The 19,611-nt window shown below is 43.5% G+C and overlaps 1 protein-coding gene across 9 annotated transcripts in view; it reads left to right on the forward strand.

Annotated features, from left to right (window-relative positions):
• Positions 1 to 19,611, forward strand: part of agrn (agrin) — a 513,439-nt gene that overhangs the window by 343,088 nt on the left and 150,740 nt on the right. For all 9 annotated transcript variants that reach the window (XM_072586197.1, XM_072586199.1, XM_072586200.1 and 6 more), the window contains 2 exons: positions 3,732 to 3,947; positions 19,237 to 19,461. In XM_072586197.1, the coding sequence (XP_072442298.1) occupies positions 3,732 to 3,947; positions 19,237 to 19,461 (441 nt within the window). The remainder of the gene's footprint in view (positions 1 to 3,731; positions 3,948 to 19,236; positions 19,462 to 19,611) is intronic.

The raw sequence follows: 19,611 nt of genomic DNA on the forward strand, positions 1-19,611 counted from the left end.
CAGCCAAATGGCTCCCTTACTGATGTGCGATCACATTTTCGCTGGGATCTCAAGCATTATAAGGCACTTTAGAAATTATTGTGTCTGAATAGGGTAAGAACACTTGACCATTAAGCATCCCATTTCTGGCAGGACCAACTTAATCGTTAAGAAATAACTACAGGTCAAAAAAAAAAGACAATGATGGACTTTATTCAAGATCCTGGAAGGTAATGGAGTGAAAACACGCAGATACCAATTATAATCCATCTTACTTGATGCCAATCCATTGACCTTGGGACTTCATTCTTATTGCAATTTCCCTGCAAGAGGGAAAAAAAGAACAAATCACTTTCATCTCGAAAGTTAGGACTTTTCTGCTTTCTGAGCACAGGAGCAACTCCCACTCAATGACTGTGATGAAGAGTTTAATGTTGATTTGAAGTGTATTTTTTGTTTTGGTTTTATGTTCATCAAATTGAAGGATGTTGGTGCTGAGGAATTGAATGTTGGAAGGTGACTGCTTTCCACTGTGCTCTCCAAGGACAGAGATGGAGGAGACTGTGTTCCCCTCTTTGGCTCGATGCTGGTGCATCAGTACCGGTGATTAAAATATTTAGTTGGTCATTTTTAACTGGTGCAGACTTGATGGGCTAGAAGGCCTTTTTCTGTACTGTACACCTATATGATTCTAAAATTGTAACCACTACTTACCCTGAACATCTGGACATCAGAGATGTGATATTTGCAGACAATTAAGGACAGATTTGATTGGTGGAGTCCATGCAGATGAGTTGACACTGTCTCAGCCCATTTCAGGTAGAACCCCTGCAGGTCACAAATGATCTGGTCTGGGTTAAATTCAAACCAGATGTCAGAGGCTACCATCTAATCCCATATACTCCATAATCAGACTGTTGTCTTGTCTTCCATAAACAAGTGAGTAGAATTTAAATGCAAGACAATATTTTATGGATTCGTCCAAACAATCCTGGAAATTGTCATATTTAACAGATAAGAATTTAGGAACATCAGAACAGGAATAGACCATTCAGCTCTTCAAGCCTCTTTCACCCTTTATGGAGTCATATTTCCAATTACCTGTCTTGGTCCAATAACCCTTAAAGCACTAGTCTAACAAAAAAAAATCAGAAGAGATGTGACAGTTCTGTCAGCTCGCCACACTGTGAATCTCCTTCACTAAACATATTACTTATTTCCATTTATCAGTACCTTCAAATATTAGCATTACAAGGCTGGCACAACTAGAAGATATTATGTTGTTCACATAATAGGTAATGTTGCAGAGGCTTATAAAATTGCTCTCTCCTTAGAGGACAGATGATTGGTGGGTGGTTTAACCTGAGGTCACAATGCCTCAAGTGAGGGGTAAGATCAGGAAGGTGGGACTTCCATGGTGACCTCAGCCAGGGAGGGAGTTGAACTTGCGCCATTGTTGTCAGTCTACATTGCAAGCCAACTGAGCTAACCAACCTCATGTTGTAACACCCAGGGTACGGGGGTGATTTTCCCTTCTGTGGAAGTGGTGAGAAGGGGAACTAATTGGGTGGGTTGGCCCTGGAGAAAAATCAAACCCTTCTCGTTTCCTTACAAATTAAGTTCTGGGTGTGAACATCCATGGGCACCTTTCTTAACTCGCCAATGATTAAGGTCCTGGTGTGGTTAATTAATGCCCATTTCAGATCCCTCAACTCACCACCTCCCCACCCCACTTCATCCCATCCCATTCTATCATGACTCCACCCCACGATAAGAGTATAAAAAAAATTAATCTTACTGTTTCCAGATACATTGGGATGTAGTTTAGGACCTGGAGGCTGCTGGGCTCTGATTGGCCAGCAGTTTCTGGCCAGCTGCCAGGGCGCCAGCATAGAGGCTAATGATTTGTCGAGGAATTGGTCAAAGTTCTTGGTGATCTGATTGGCGAGTGACAGTCAGGGTCACATGTTAGTCACCACACCTCGCTCCCCTCCTCTTCCCCCTCACCCCAAAAGTACTTTAACAAAAAAAAAAATTCCACCCCATGTAATTAAACTTTGTACCAGCAGATAACCACATCAAAAACTTAATTAATTGACTCTAAAGATAGACCTAAAGAAGTGAGAAATTTTGGATTGCAGTAAAACTATGATGGGCTGTCTTGATAAAGTATTGGCACTGTGAGGAAGAAATTTTACAGCCAGATATAAAGAGAAACAAGTATTTGAGAAAATTGAATCAAAAACAAATGTGCTGAAAATATTCCACAGATATCTAAAAGCAGTAAATAACACATGAATATATTAAGACTCATCAGAATTAGAGGTTAAAGGTATGTAGGCTCCTTTATAAATCTTACTTTAGTCACTGATTTTCAATTATTGTAACATCAATACTATTTAGACTCATTGTCATAAAGGTCTATAGATAGAAAAAGGCTATTTGGCCTATCAAGATTGCACTGGTCAAGAACAAACACTGACCTATTCTAATCCCATTTTCAGCATTTGGTCCATAGCCTTGCCAACCTTGGCACTGCAAGAACATTCAGTCAACTAGTTATTTCTCCATGACCCGAGGGTATTGGGCAGGATTTCCCCTATAGTTTCCTGAAAACCACGGTCTGGCTTAAACAGAGGTGAGAATGCCTGTACCATGTGGGAAACGGTCACACTGTGTGATTTTCCCCAAAGTCACCACTTCATGCTGGCAGATTGACTCACCAGCCAGTTACAAATGGTGGGTGGCCTTTCAAAGCTGGAAGATGCAACAGAAGTTGGGGATGGCTCAGTAAAGGAGAGGCACTTCTCAACCTCCCTCTCCCTCCACCCCCACCCCCACCCCCACCCCCACCCAATCTTTTCAAAAATGATTTTTTTTTAAATGGTCCTTGCAGCTAGGCCAGTGTTGTTCAAGTTGGGAGTGGGAACCAGTCCAGAAGGCAGCCTAGACAAAACAAGGAGAACATCTGGTAAGAGGATGCTCTACATAAGGGGGAGAGGCAGGCAGAGAGGTTTTAATGAAGAGGGAGAAGGTTTGTATGGAACATAAACACAGTCATGGACTAATTGGGTCAAATGGTTTGTTTCTGTGCTGCAAATATTATGCAGATCTATCTATAGAAATTATGTACAGCCCCATGTCCTCAGTCATTAATCATTGCTTCTTTTGCCTCCCTCATGATGCTATTGCTGATGTAACCTCTGCTATTTCCATACCCAATCACTGATCAGGGTGTAAACATTGCTGTAGTAGATGTTCGCTGATTCAGTTGTGGGCATTTCTCACTGTGTTGCAAGTCGACCCTCAATCCTGGTTGATGGGCACCCTGTGTGTGGAAGAGTTGCCAGTTCCCAGGTCCTCGTCCTGGTTCTATTCATGGGCTTGGTCTAAGTGGCCATTAACAGGTCCAGGCAGTGGGCTGTGGAAAGGGTCATCATGCCCACCTCTGCGCTTCTCTTACTTCTTGCACTCAAATGTCCTGTAGTGCCCACTGGCATGATAGAGACCTTTTGAGACCAATGGGCGCAGAGAAGATGGAGTGCATTATCACCCCAGGCAACAGCATCTTGATTTAATAAGTTTTCATTCACCTTTTATAAATTACTGTTAACTGTTTGATTGTGTTTTTTGTAATAGTGTTCCATCAGGGGCTGTTTAACCTGATTTGTAGGTTTATTTTGAAAGGGTAGAAGCTATGTTTATTGGACACACTGGGATCTGATGATAACATTCTCTCCTTCCTTCCTCAGTGTGTCGAGGTGTCCTCTGTGGGTTTGGAGCTGTCTGTGAGAAAGATCCCAAAGAGCCAACTAAGGGAATGTGCGTCTGCAAGAAAAGTGCCTGCCCGCCTGTCATCGCCCCGGTTTGTGGATCCGATTATTCCACGTACAGTAATGAGTGTGAGTTGGATATGGCCCAGTGCACACAGCAGCGAAGGATCAAAGTTATTAGCAAAGGACTTTGTGGTAAGTCTTGAGATTTATTTGTGAAAATGGCTGGTGCTTTGATGTAATTAGATTACTCTACCACACTAGATCATCTAGATCCTTGTCATGGGAGATCCCTATGCTGACAATGAATCTAACAGCTGGATACTGCAAACAGTGTTTCTTGTTTCTCTGAAGAAAGGGAGGAACCTTCAATTCACTGCTCCCCAGAAGGCAGCACTGTGGAGAGTGCAGCACTGCCTCAGAATGGTGCTGAACTGTCGCTCTACATTACACACTCAAGGTCAGGGGTAAACCTTTTCCAGGCATGGTGGGTGGGAATCTGCCTTGGAGGGGAGTTGAGGCAGGAAACCTCACGACCTTTTAAAAAGTACTTGGAAGAGCACTTGAAATGTCATAACACCCCAGGCTATGGGCCAACTGCCGGAAAGTCGAATTAGTGTGGGTAGGTTGGCACAAACTCGATGGGCTGAAGGGCATCTTGTGTGTTATATGACTCTCTGAGTTGCCTTCTAGAATGCACTGCTCCTTCATAAATGCTAGGGGAGACTAAATTTAGTGTTGCTTTTAAAAGGAAAGTGGACACGCACAAACACCAGAGAAGAACCTAATATGGGAGACTGAGAGTAGAATGAAGGGGAGGGAATATCCTTGTGAAATGGCTTGTACAAACACAATGGCCCAAATGGCCTGTCCCTAGTTCTGTGCTTTGAAATGTTCAACCAGGCATAAATGTATTGAATGATGGGGTAAGCTTAATGGGCTGATTGGAGCAGGTGACCCTAAGGGTCCATTAGAAATTAGGGAAATGTAGTTTGTCCCCTGTCTCCCAAATAAGTGAAGAAACAACTACAGTGGATGCAGCATTGATATTAAGAAAATGGTCAGTCTCTCTGCCCCATTTTGAGGCCATTCTGAATCTCTTTTAATTTTGATTTCAGCAAGTTAAAATGAAACCTCCAGTCCCCTAATTCCTATAGCACTGCTTGGCTTCTGTTTCCATCCCTTGTGGATTACCTTTGGGACGTCTGAAATGCAAATATAAGTTGTTATTCTGTTGTTTAAGCTTTGAGGACAGCTCATTAGTTCATTCTCTCTGCAGGGTAGTGGCATAGAGAACGTAATGATTCTTCAACGGAAAACAGTAATTGCTGGTGAAACTCAGCAGCTCTGGCAGCATCTGTGGAGAGAAAGCAGAGTGTACTGCTGAGGGTTCTGATGTTGTTAATTCTGTTTTCCACACACACATGCTGCTAGACCTGCTGAGTTTCAGAGGCAATTTCTTTCAGATCTCCAGCAACTGCAATTCTTTGTTTTAGTTTAGCGTAAACAATTCTTGATCTCTGTGACATTGGTCTACCTCGATTTAACTGCAATAGGAATGCTGCAGTGGGCTACCCAGAGGTTAGGGCCAGAGAAATCCATTGGGTTACAACTTGGGTACCTGTGAAACCTGCTCTCCCCAGGGTTGAAAAGATGGGGCTGAGGTAAACCATTAAACCCTTGACCTTGTTGATCTTGATCAGCACTCCCTGATTCCTGTCAAACAATAGTGATGCCAACCTGTGTTTTGAACTTTTCAATTTTGAACTCTGATTCCTGAGTGAACTGTAACAGACCACCATTGTCCAATGTGTAGACCTCTTTAATCCCTTAAATACCTCAGCTAGACCATTGGGTTGCTGTTTACAAGCTTGAGTTGAGTAGCCAAAAGGGGATATGGTAAAGGAAGGTAGTTGACACCAATGGAACCATTCTCACTCCCTCAAAGAGCCGTACCTCTGCTGGAGGAGGAAATAGGAGAAAGAAGTTGCTTCTGCTGATGGTTCATATAAATGTTTTTACTGAACACAAAACCTTGATTTGCTAACCAACCAAGCCATGAGATTTCTCCACGTCTCTGACATGCTCTGGCAGCTCATCAAGAATCTTGTTAGAAAAAAACACTGCAATTGTAGCCTCATTTTGCAAGAGTGTGTGGGGCAGCAGTATCTTGTTGTCTCATGGTGCTGCCTATAGCCAGCCCCACCTTAGTTTGCAGAAACATTGGGCATATCCCTTCGCTTTCATCCTGATAAGGAGCTGTACTGATTTAACGTTCTGCTCATGTGTCTATGACACGGTTTTTCTTTGCTATTATCTCGTTCTTTCTTTCCAACCTGTCCTGCTCTCAAAATAGGAATATTTGCTGGTTGACAGATACTTCTCTCAGTTATTTAAAAACTAAACTCTTTAGATGCTCCAGGAGCTAGTTCATATTGCCTCTGCAGATTTTGTTTTGTGTTTTCTGCATGCAGGCTGGGAAGTCTAGAAATATTAACAAGGATTGTGGTATTGCTGTTAATGTTTTGGAGTAGTAGCTAAAGGAATATTGTATATGGCTGTACATGGTCACCTGTAAGTATTGCCAGGAGGAGGAGACTGTTCTCCTGATGTCCAGGCCTACATTGTTGATTCAGTGAACAACATTAAAAATAGGTAAGCCAGCCATTTATTCACTCCTGTGCAATGCTGTGCTTCCTTACTCAATAACAGTGATAGCACATCAGAAGTAACCCACTGACTGTGAAATGTTTGGGGACTTTGTGAGGACATGCTAGAGTGTGGAGTGGAATTGCGAGTTAGCCTTTTCTTTCGTCAGCTGTGATTACCTCATCATTTTGAGAGGCATCGAGAGATGTTCCTCTAAAAACATAGTAATAAATGTGGGGCTACTTTGCCCCTCCAGTCTGTACCATTATTAGTTCGATCATGGATTTGCATCTCAACTCTGAAAATCCAGACTCATCTAATAAAAAAAAATCTGTCAACCTCAGCTTGAAAATCTTCATTTGCACTGAAGAGCGAGGATTTCAGATTTCCACATCCCCTCCTGAGATCATCCCTTAATGGTCTAACATTATGTCTGTAATTTTGCTTCAGGCCATGTCCACTGGATGAGACCGTTTTTCTCCATCTTGTCCCCTTATGTACCTCAATTCGTTTAGTCCTAAATATTCTATGTACAAGGCTGGCCTAATCACCCCAACCTCACGCCCAATCTGTTTTACTGCCCCTCTAATGTTCTAGAGGATCCCTGGTGCACCCTGTCCAAAGCCATTTACTGTATACCGTTGTGGAGTGTAGAGTTCAGAATCAAGCACTTGGAGACTACAGGAGGATGGTATGGAAACTCAGTGGTTAGCATTGCTGCCTCACAGCATCAGGGACCCGGGTTCAGTTCTCACTTTGGGTGATTGTCTGCATGGGGTTTGCACATTCTCCCTGTATCTATGTGGGTTTTTGCCAGGTGCTCCCACAGATGTGAGAGAAAATGCTGGAAAATCTCAGCAAATGTGACAGCATCTGTAAGGAGAGAAAAGAGCTGATGTTTCGAGTCTAACTGACCCTTTGATGCTCCCAGACCTGCTGAGATTTGCCAGCATTTTCTCTTTTGGTTTCAGATTCCAGCATCTACATTAATTTGCTTTTATCTATATACAGATATGAATTGGCCACGCTAAATTGCCTTGTATTGTCCAGGGATGTGTAGCCTAAGTGGACTAGCCATGATAAATGCAGGGGTTAGAGTGGGTCATTCTTTGGAGGGTCAGTGTAGCCTGGATAGGTCAAATGGTCTCTATCTGCACTGTAGGGATTCTATAAGAAATGGAGAAATCCAGTTTGGACAAATTCCCACCACCGTTTCTGGTAAAAATTGGTACCTTCGGCTGCAAGGATGGAGCTTCAGAATACCGAATTCTGCTGTTTATTCCATGTGGTGCTTCCCGTTTAATTCCCTTGGAATCATAGAATCCCTACATTGGGGAAGCAGGCCATTCAGCCCATCAAGTCTTCACCATCTGTCCAAACAGCATCCCGCTCAGACCTTTCCCTCTACCCTATCCCTGCATTTTTCCATGGCCAATCCACCTAACCTGCACATCATTGGACTGTGGGAGGAAACCGGAGCACCCAGAGGAAACCCAGGCAGACACGGAGAACACGCAAACTCCACACAGTCACCTGAGGGTGAAGTCGAATCCGGGTCCCTGGCGCTGTGAGGTTGCAGTACGAATCATTGTGCTGCCCTCAATCTTCCTTTCCCATTAGGTAATGGATATGGCCTTTCCATTTCTTGATCTACTACAGTACTTTGTCACTGGAGGATCATTAGCACATATTGTAACAGGCTTTGTTGTCTAGTTAGATATTTTTATTTTGTAACTACTTTAAAAGGGATAATGACTGCAACTGTGAAGCAACGTCTAGTTAGCTTTGCTCGAACACTCGCTATTGCTTCATTAAGTCTGCATCAGTGCACAATTATTTTAATTTGCTACCCATGGTGTTATGAAAATTACAGTCAATTTTTTTTTAACTAGAAGGTGCAAGCTAAATCACTTGCTGGAAGTAACACACGTTGCCATTAACTCTCCATCTGGGGCCACCCAGATCACAGGCCGCGGGCAGCAACTTGTATTTCCGTAGCACCCTTTGGTGTTGTAAGGCGCTACACAGCAACATTATCTGACAGCATATGTAGATATGAGGACACATGAGATGGCTTTGAGCTGGGGGCTCGTGTGGTACATTGGTCTTGTCCCTATCTCTGATCCAGGAGTCCCAGGTTTAAAACTCACCTGCTCCAGAGGTGTGTCATTACATATCTTCTCAGGAAGATATCCACATTTTGAGACAGAAGATTTCAAAGGCAAGGCTGAATGTGCCACCTGTGGGTCACATACAGTGCAGGGGTTGGTGGATGGTATGTCTCGAGTGTGGTCTGGGAAGGCCTCAGATCTTGGACGTCAGAGCAGAAACCAGGCCATTCAGCCCATTGAGTCTGCTCCGCAATTCAGTGAGATCAGGGTTGATCTGATTAACGCTCAACTCCACTTTGCTGTCTATTCCCCATAGCCCTTGGTTCTCTTACTGATTAAAAATAGGGTGCATTTTCAGTAATGGAGTTGAGGAGGCCCCAGCCTGCCTGCCAAGCACTGCCTATGTCTTGTGAGTTAATGAGGTGTTTGGCCGCAGTGTGGCTCTGAGCAACTGCACCTGGGGTGCTGAATATGAAATTCAAATCCTGCTGTTACTGTGTAAATGAGACTGACCTTTTCCCGCACAGCATTTGATAACATAACTGCAGCTCAGAATGAATCTAGAATTTCATTGAAAAGATGTCACAGTTGATTGACACTGGCAGAAATGTATCGCCATTATAGAGCAATTTTCTTCAAATGAATAGGATAGTGTGAAGAGACAGACTACTCGAAACCCTAACTTAGATATTCAAACAAGTATGTTAAATTTGAAGAAGTTATATTGCATTTTTTTTCAAAGAGGACAATTTGTTATCGGAAAGTTGGTGCTCTGTTCTCAAAACTTTTTCAATAGCCCCAAATTTGCTGCAGTGCTACTGATAGTTAATCAGGGGAAATGTTTATAGTTGTCTCGCTTACACCAAAGTCGAGTCTGGAAGAGGTCGGAGGACTAACTGCTGAGCAGAATTTCATGTCCTTCCCTGAGGCGAGTTTTGAAGCAGGGCGCAGACATGTATTTAATTTATTGGGAGGGTGGCATATAGCAATCCTCTCATCTCTGGCCCAAGCTCAGCCCATTGTGGTCCCAGGAATGAAAAGCTTCACATATGAGGAACGTTTGAGGACTCTGGGTCTACATTCGATGGAATTTAGAATGATGAGGGGGGATCTGATTGAAACTTACAGAATACAGTAGATGTTGGGAAGATGTTTCCATTGGTAGGAGAGACTAGGACCCAAGGGCACAGCCTTAGAGGAAAGGGAAGACCTTTTAGAACGGAGATAAGGAGAAACTTCTTCAATCAGAGTGTGGTGAATCTAGGGAATTCACTGCCACAGAAGGCTGTGGAGGCCGGGTCATTGAGTATAATTAAGACAGAGATAGATAGGTTCTTGATTGTCAAGGGTATCGAGGGTTATGGGAAGAAAGTGGGCAAGTAAGGTTGAGAAACTTATCAGCCATGATTGAATGGTGGAGCAGACTCGATGGGCTGAATGGGGGTTTAGCTCTGAGTGGTGCTGGAAAAGCACAGCAGGTCAGGCAGCATCCGAGGAGCACCACTCTGATCTAAACACTGGTTTCCAGCATCTGCAGCCCTCGCTTTTGCCTTGATGGGCTGAATGGCCTGACCTCTGCTCCAATGTCTTATGCTCTTACGGTCTTATGGCACATGGTGGCCATTGAGATGATAAAGTGGGCAGGGCAGTCACTGCAGGGGAATCTCAAAGGCAAAGCCCTTTGGATTTGCTTATGAGCACCTTTCAGTGTTGTCTGGATGGAGGTGTCAGCACATTTCTCATTTATTGCACTCAGTGCTGATTCACTGGGAACACAGGAAAGTGTAAGTTTGGAGCAGGCCATTCAGCCCCTGGAGACTGATTGCAGGTGATGCGATTACACCTCATTCCCACCTACCCTCAATAACCTTTCATCCCCTTTGCTTTTCAGAAATCTATCTAGCTCTGCCTTAAAGGTTCTGCTTTCACCACTGTGTGAGGGAGAGATTTCCAGAGAGTCATGACCCCTCTCTGTCTCATGTGCCTGACCCCTAACTTTTAACCCCAACCATAATCCCCACCATCTCCCCCACCCCACCCCACCCCACCCCACCCCTTCATTCACCTGTAGGCTGTGTCCCTTGGTTGGTCTTGGGTGCATTGGTCTCACACGTACTGCTGGAAGTCTTTGAGGGACTAAGATTTCTGTCCCTAATGTCCTTGATCTTGTGGAAGGCCAGCTGCTGACCAGAGATGAAAGGCATTAACTCAGCCAGTCCCGCCCAAAGGGGGCAGTATGCAGGCCTTTCTCTTTTCCCTGTCAGTGGGTGGGATACGTGTCACCTGCAATCATGATGGCCCATTGTTTCATTTTTAAATTGGGGCCAACATGAAATCTCAGATTTCTTACGGTAGGGAAGGAGGCCATTTGGCAACTGAATTCATGCTGGCCCTCTTAGGAGCACTCCAGTCAGTTTCACTGCCTTGCTCTGTTCCCTTGGCTGCCTCTCCAATGTTCAGTCAGCAATTTCCATGTGATGGTAGAATAGAGCACAGTCTGGCTATGAAAGGGAAAATAAGGGTTAAAATAAATGAGGGGTTTAATAAGATGGCTTATCAGATGGGTAGAATGAAGGAAGTGGTGTTCCTGCAGGGACCATAGTGTAGTCACAGTCCACTCCCTCATAAGAGAGTGACGACTGGTGGTGGGTTTAACCAGAGGTCACCAAGCTTAAGGCAAGGGATGAGTTGAGAAAGTGAGACCTTCATGGTAATTTCAGTTAGTGTGGGAATTAAACCCACACTGTTGGAATCACTTGACATTGCAAGCCAGCTGTCCAGCTGACTGAAATAACCAATCTCCCACTGTCCTATTACAATATAGCAGAAAAGGAGACCATTCTTTCAGGAGTATGTCAGCCCAGTTGGCCTAGCTCTTCATACCACTGAAATTTCTTTCTCTTTCGACTATATTCAATTATCTTTTTTGAAACTCCGAAAGAATCTGTATCTCTCACCCTATTGGACAGTGCATTCCTATTCCTAGTCACTCATTGTGTAAAATGTTTTTCCTTGTGACCCGTTTAGTTTTTTTTGCCAATCATCTCAACACTGTTCCTCTGGTCATTGGAAGGTTTGTCATTATTGATCTATGCTCTTAAACATCCCTGTCTCTCATCATATCTCCCCTTGGCCTCTTCTGTGCTAAAATGGACAGCTCCATCCTCTCCACGCCAATTGATTTGTGCGCGTGTAATTTCTCATCTCTGAAATTATATCAATAAACCTCGTCTGTGTCAAACCCAAAACCTGCCCGGCCTTTCAAAAGAGAGGATTAAACACAGTATTATGCAACTGGGACTAAACGGATGGGAGGTGGATCTGGAAGCTCAGCCCAATGGAGGGATGGGGATGGGGGTGGGCAGGGTCAAACAGATCGCACATAGTTACATTTAACAGGGATGATCAGCCAGGATGAGCTGGAGTTGTGGGCTCTGCTGTAGAATTTCTGGTGGGAGTAAAATGCATTGCCCAAGTCTTGGAAATGTTAACTTTAACAACTTTCAGGTTCGTTTTGCTGTTCGATAAGCAATGGGACAGTACAGCTGCGATAGTTGAGGGTGCTGGCTCAGTCACAGATTTGGTGTGGTAGGCACTTACATGGAAGCAGACTTCATCTCTAACCCCATAAACACAAAAGGGGTGGGATGTAGCTAAGTATGGACCCCAGATAGGACTCACTTGTTTATTATTTATTTATGTCATGTAGGCATCGCTGGCTAGGCCAGCATCTGTTTCTCAATCCTAACTACCCAGAGAACTATTAAGAATCAACTACATTGATGTGGGTCTGGAGTCACATGTAGGCCAGATCAGGTAAGGGTGGCCATCACCTTCTCTAAAACAGCTAAGTGAATTAGGCGGGCTTTTACAAAAGAAAAATCAACATAGACACCATGAGACCAGGTTTGTAACTCCAGAAACTTTTTTCATTGAACCCATCTCATATTAGCCTGTGCCTCTGAATTACAAGACCAATGATAATACCACTAGGCCACCACCTTCCCATTTGTACTGTTGACTGGGAGCAGAGAACAAAGAGTTATACATCACGGAAATAGACCCTTCGGTCCAACCAGTCCATGCCAACCATAATCCCAAACTAAACTAGTCCCACCTACCTGCCCCATATCCCTCCAAACCTTTCCTATTCGTGTACTTCTCAAAATGTCTTTTAAGCATTGTGATTGTGCACACATCCACCACTTCCTCAAGGAAGTCCATTCCACACGCGAATCACCCTCTGCGTGAAAATTTACCCTGCGTGTCTTTTTAAAATCTTTCTCTTCTCACCTTAAAAATATGCCCTCTCATCTTGAAATTCTCCATCCTAAGGAAAAGACACTACCATTAACCCTGTCTGTACCCTTCACGATTTTATAAACCTCTAACAAGGTCACCTCTCAACCTTCTACACTCCAGTGAGAAAGGTCCCAGCTGATCCGGCCTTTCTTTGTAACCCAAACCTTCCATACCCAGCAACACCCTGGTAAATCTCTTCTGAACCCTCTCCAGTTTAATAATGTCCTACATTCCAGGAGTGTGCTATATAATTGGGATGACGTAGGAGACAGGACGCAGGATATATAATATAAATGAGCTTGGAGAATAAGTGGCTGTGCGGGGATTTAGAGAAAGCACCTATTTGAATGTTGCAATATAGACACCATCAATAGCCTGCACAATTGCTAACTTCACAGCCACCAAGGCAAGTGCTTTGAATGTGTATAAGACAGTATCGAGCGGTGGTGGGGGTAAGTTTGATAATTATTGGTTGTGGTTTTCAGCTCATTTGCCAGCAGCAGGAATATTGTCTCCTTAATTAAATGTGACTCTGTCTCAGTGTCACGAAATAGGCTTCCTGTCAAACAACAATACACAGTTAAGGATGTATTCAGCAGTGAGCCCATGATAGCCCGATGAGAGCTAGCCACAGTGATAATTAAATCAGACGTTTGCTACAGGTGACATTTTGGTCGAACATCTGCTTAAATTGCTCGTACTGTTGTGAATTACATTTAATTATACACCGAGAGATTTTGTTATTTTAATAGGATGTGCTCTTAAATGTGTATTATTTTGAAAATCCTCCTTTATCTAATTTTTCGTTTGTTTTCAATGAGGAGAAGATATAACATGCTGGGTGGGTCATTAGAAAGCAAGAGAATGTTCTAATTCTCACTGAACAAAGCATTTTTTCTGCAAGTGGCATTGTTACATTTGCAAATGTATTTTATTTACGTTTTATCTTTTTTTTCTTTATGATTACATTTATTTTGAGTTTCTCTTATTATTTGCACTGTGATTGCCTTCGTTATCGACCCCCAGTTCATAAACTGGATTGCAGGGCTGATCTGGTACAGTGGTACAGTCTCTATCTCTGGGCCTAGAGGTCTGGGTTCGGGTCCCACCTGCTCCAGAGATGTGTCATTACATCCCTGAGCAGGCTGGTTAAAAATATCCATAAATTGGATGGTATGTAACTGTGCTGATCACCTGCTGACATGCATTCCCCTCCAGAAGTGTTGCAGCTTCTGGTGGCAGAGGTGATCAAATTTCTATCTTCACCAAAAGATAGACCAGTCAGTCTTTAATCATGATGTTGGTTCAGGAATAAACCTAGTGAAGGACCCTTCAAGATGGTTAATACTAAATTTCATCTGACACCAATCTCACCCCTAAGACATAGGGCAAGATCTTTTTGCTTTTGAAGATTTGTAAGCTTCATTGCAGTGTTGGGTGTTTGATACGTAAGGGGAAACAGGAAGAGTGCAGGTGAGGCTAAAGGTGGCTAAACATATCATCTAAGCAATTTGACATTTTTATAATAATTAATCAGACCCCCAGAGTAACAGAAACACCAGAACCTCTTGGGAATGACTCTGCACACAAAGTCCTAGGATGGACCCATTCATATTTAGGGTTGACTAGATAATGAGCAGGGAGATACAGCTTACCTGAGGAATCAAATATGTTTGATGATTGTTGCTGGAGATGTATTCCTACAGCCTGTTGCAGTTGCCCTAGCAAAGAAAGTCTGTTTCTCTCTTGATTTTGTTCCCGTGACCATGGAGGTGAGGAGCTGTTGGCACAGTAGAACAATTATTTTCTGGTGCCAATTGTTGGGGCTCTGCCAGTACTCTCTCTGTCCCCAGCTTCACAACAGACTTCATCATTGAGACATTTTCCTCTTTTTATGCCAATCCGAGTGAGGTGCCAGGCAATTTCAGGGCTGTGTTGTGTGGCCTTGGAGAGTGGAAACAGTTTTACTCTGCAACGCTCAGTTTACTGAGCAAGGATTAAACCCATATCACATGGAAGTCAATACTAAAACTTTGATTAGCAGCCTATCCCCATCCCTCGACTATTGCTTTTGAAATTAATATTCATTCTCAGGTCATGGCTATCACTGGAGGAGGGGTCAACATCGATTGCCCATCCCTAATTACCCTGGAGATAGGGGTGAGCCATCTTCATGACCTAGGGCAGTCCATGTGCTGAAGGTACACCCACAATGCTGATGGGTGTACTCTCGGATTCTGAGATAATGATGATCCGGGAAGAATGGGCTGGATTTTAATCTCTACCCCAACCCCTCTCCCCCGCGCCCCCAAACCCAGCCTGAAGGCACGTTTGCAAATCGGAGGGAGAGGAGGGGCAGATGACAGGCCATGGGCACCATGCTAATTTGCCAATCCTCCACTCTGCTGCAGTGTTACCAGCGAAGAGTAGGGGGTGGGGTGCTGTTAAGCTGGTGATTGAACTTAGACAATTGATTGGAAGTCTCTGTAGAAACTTTGCTTGACCTCAGTGTCCAACTACCCAATGACCCCTCTGTCCCTGCCCAAGAGGCTGTGACTTTTATTCCCCTTGCTGTTTACCTAGTAGGCTGAATGTGGAAAGGCTGCAACAATCAGCTATATTGATTTTTGTCTGTAATTAATGGATCAATGGAAAATTGCACTTGGTGACGTTAAAACGATCGTACAAATCAGTATATTTTTTCACTAACCCTCTGATTGCTGAAATTCTCCTGGCGATCACCATGGATGTGACTTCCACTGTGCAGCTATTAGCGAGAGAGAATGCAGCCGCAGTGGGGAAAAGGGTGTTACTCCAGTGCAGTGCTGAACAAAGCCCCGATCAGGCAGGCAACACTTATTTAGTTGACCTATCCATCATCACAAAAATGCCTCAAATGTAAAGAAACACTCGCTGAGGGTTCATCAGAATGCACATTGTATTACTTTGAAAGTGAGCCATGCAAGAATTGATCCTGGATATCTGCTGATTATTTTTTACCAAATGTCCATACTGACAAAGGGACCGTTGCAGAAATTAATTGCCCATCCCAGGTTACCAGTATAAGGTCAATGGTAAATTATTGAAAGTGAGCAGCTTGTGTTGTTATGAACCGGAACAAACCCCCTCAAAATATTTTATGAAGATAGCCTAGACCCCAACTGTTTCTTATTTTAAAAGGCAAGCATAAGGCGTTGTATTTTGGATGCGTTTGGATTGGTCAAACTACCAGGCTTAAAGCGAAACACACTTCATTCGTACAATCCAGTTAAAATATACAGACAAAATAAGGATTTTAAAAAAACCTAACTGTAAGTGTATCAAAATACTTAGCAGAATAATATATATGTTAACTACCACTAATTCACTGTTCTAAGATAGTAACACCCCATAGACACACCCTCGGCAAAGGCAAATTCAGTAAAATCGATTGTCTCACAGGCAATGTTTCTCCAGTCCAGGAGGAAAGAACATCAAGAGAAAACTCTGAAAGAAAGAGGGAGAGAACATTAGCATTTTGCTGTAACAGAGATAGATATTTATCAGCTTCCAAACTCCAAAAGCTACTGAAAGTTAAACTAAAATCCTAGTTCTGTGGAAGCTTGACTTCACCCAATCGGGCTGCTGCTATTGTTCCAATTTTAAAAAAAGACCCAAGGCCTCATATGCTGTTTACTTTATTGGCTTAGAAAGGTCCACTCGTCACCTCTGTCTCAACCTGTCTCTATAAATAAAATCAGGTCAAAATACAACTCTTAAAGCCTTAATATCTAAGCAGTATGTCCAATGTACTGCCAGAGTTCTGCTGGGTTGGAGCCACTGAGGCTGTCAGATTGGCCTTTGCGTTCTGTAGCAAATAAACATGAGAAAGTCACGAATAGGATCTGGATCTGGAGGAGGCTATTCACCCCTTCCAGAATGCTCTGCCATTCAACAAGATCATGGTTAATCTTCTACCTCAGCTGCACCTTCCCGTGCTCTCCCCAAATTCTTTAATTTCCTGTGTACACAAAACACTCTTGATCTTCATTGTGAATTAACTCATTTGTTGCTTACCCACAGTTCTCTGGAGTAGGGAATGCCAAAGGTTTTTTAATTCTGTGTGAAGGAATTTCTCCCCATCTCAGGAATGTTTCCTTATCTCCATTCCTGGATGGTTGAAACCCTTTTATTGAGACTGTGACCCCGTGTTCTCTGTTCCCTAGCCGGGGTAAATATTTTCGTGGCATTTTCCAGGCCAACTTCCTTCAGCACCTTCTACCATTCACCATGAGAGGAGAGGTGCTCGTGCTCCTGAATACAGCTGCTAAAAGATTCAGGACTCACTTTGATATTAATATTGAGAGTAAACCCTGATATATCAACTCCAAAAATCAAATAAGCAGCATATAATCCTTAGGCAAAGGAACAGAAGCAGGCTATTCAGTCTATCGAATCTGCTGTGCCATTCAGTGGTATCTCAGTTGATTTGGTAATCCTCAGCACCGTTTTCCTGACTTTTCCCCAAAACCTGTCTATCTTGGCCTTAAATACACTTAATGACCCAGCCCACTGTAGCAACAAATTCCACAGATTCACTGCCTTCTGAGAGAAAAAGGTCTTCTTCATCTCTGTCTTAAATGGCTGACCCCTTACTCTAAGGGTTTGCCATTCGATCCACAGCTGTCCCACAAGGGGAAACTATCTTCCTGCATCTGCCCTGTCAAGCCCCCTAAGAACCTTGTATGTTTAAATAAGGTCCCATCTCATTCTTCTCAACTCCAGTGAGTACAGGCCCATCCTTTCCTCATAAGAAAAACCCTCCATGCCCAAACCCAACTGAGTGAATCTTCTCTGGACTGCCTCCAATGCCATTATGTCGTTGTTTTGTATTGGGGGCCCAAAACTGTTCACGGTATTCCAGCTGTAATCTGACTAGTACCTTGTATAGTTTTAGCAAGATTTCTCTATTTTTATACTCCATTCATAAAGACCAACATCCTATTTGCCTTCCTTATTACCTGTTGAACTTGCATGCTGGCTGTTTTGTGCATGAAGACCCATGAAACTCTTGGTGCTGTAACTTTTTGCAGGCATTTAAAATTACATTCAGTTTCTCTATTCTTTTTGCCAAAGTGCATAACCTCACATTTCCCCATGTTATATTCCATCTGACAAGCCTTTGCCCACTCACTTAACCTGTCTTATATCCTTCTGTAGATTATTTGTGTCTCCCTTGTTCCTCAGCTTCCCCCTTGTGTCATCTGCAAACTTGTAAGTAATTATGACCCCATCACTGATCCTTGTGGTACTCCACTGATTACAGGTTGCCAGTATGAAAAGCACTATTTATTCCATGGTCTGCCTTCTGTTTGTTAGCCATTCCTCTAACCATGCTTATATACTACCCCAACTCCACGGGCTCTTATCTTATTAAGTAGTCTTATGTGTGGAACCTCAATGAATACCTCTTTGATATCCAAATATATTGCACCAACCGGTTATCCCTTATCTATCCTTCTTATTAGTTTCTCGAAGTAAATTTGTCAGACGTGATTTCCCCTTCACAAAGCCATGCTTGATTATATTATCTATTTCTAAATGATCTACTATTATATCCCTTCTAATTGATTTAAAAAGTTTCCCACTGACAGATGTTAAGCTAACTGGCCTATTGTGATTTTTGGGTCAGGAATGGATGATATTGAGCCAGTTGCTGTGTTTACCAATTGAAAGCAGCGAGTGAGTCTATTGTGAGATTGACTTTGTTGAATAGCATGGGAAGGACTGTCTCAGGTGTGTGTTGGTACTGAAGTGTGACCATACAAGCTGGCATAAAGACAGATCTATTAGTCGATTAATTTTTAGCTCATTAATCTTCCCAATTATGCGTCCAGTTTTGTTGCAGCACACCTCCGGAATAGAATGATTCTTCAGAAAACACAATGGGGCTGGTTCTCTGATTGGAAGCTTCCAGCAGGGAGCCTCAGTTGCTGCAGCTGCTTGGAACTCAGAGACAATTGGCTGAACTGCAGAGCCCAGGCGTACTGTGACTGTAATCCAGGCAAGGGTCAGGTTCCCTCTGAAGATATGTAGAAGCTGTGTGCTGGGGGGGGTGAACTGGGACTGCTACGGGAGGTGCATTTATAAAGACTTGGGGATCAACAAACACTCCTGAGCAATTTAAGAACCTGGTTTGACTATGCACTGTTCAGCTTGATCTTGCACTTGCCATAACGCCAAACCCCAGATGAGTAAAAGGAAGGTCTCAACGTCCAGATAAATGTCTGAATTCCACTTTCACCTCTCTATCACCTTGCAGCAATCCTGGCACCACAATATAACTGTGTTACATGTGCAGCTGGAGGCTATCCATAGATACCTGCGAGGTGCTTTGTTGTGCGTGTTATAAAGGCTGCCTGTTTCTTCTTCTTGTCCCTCAGGCTCGAAGGACCCCTGCACTGAGGTAACCTGTGGATTTGGCAGCACCTGCATCCAGTCGTCCGATGGCCAGTCCGCCAAATGTGTCTGTCCCACCACGTGCAGCGGAGAGCAGGAGAGTGTGGTCTGCGGCAGCGATGGCAAGGATTACAGAAATGAGTGCGAGCTCAATAAACACGCCTGCAACAACCATAAGAATGTCTACAAGAAGTCTGATGGACCCTGCGGTGAGTGAGCAGCTGCAAAGTGGAAGTTCTACCTTACCAAAGTGGAGCATTAGTATCAGACCTTCTTTAGCCTATGCTGGTGTAAGATTAAATATTAAATCCAAAGGAGAGGTTGTGCAGACCAGTCCTGTGTTTCCTTGAGTACAGGAA

Source organism: Chiloscyllium punctatum, chromosome 16 (assembly GCF_047496795.1).
Source record: "Chiloscyllium punctatum isolate Juve2018m chromosome 16, sChiPun1.3, whole genome shotgun sequence".
In the NCBI taxonomy this organism is placed as follows: Eukaryota; Metazoa; Chordata; class Chondrichthyes; order Orectolobiformes; family Hemiscylliidae; genus Chiloscyllium; species Chiloscyllium punctatum.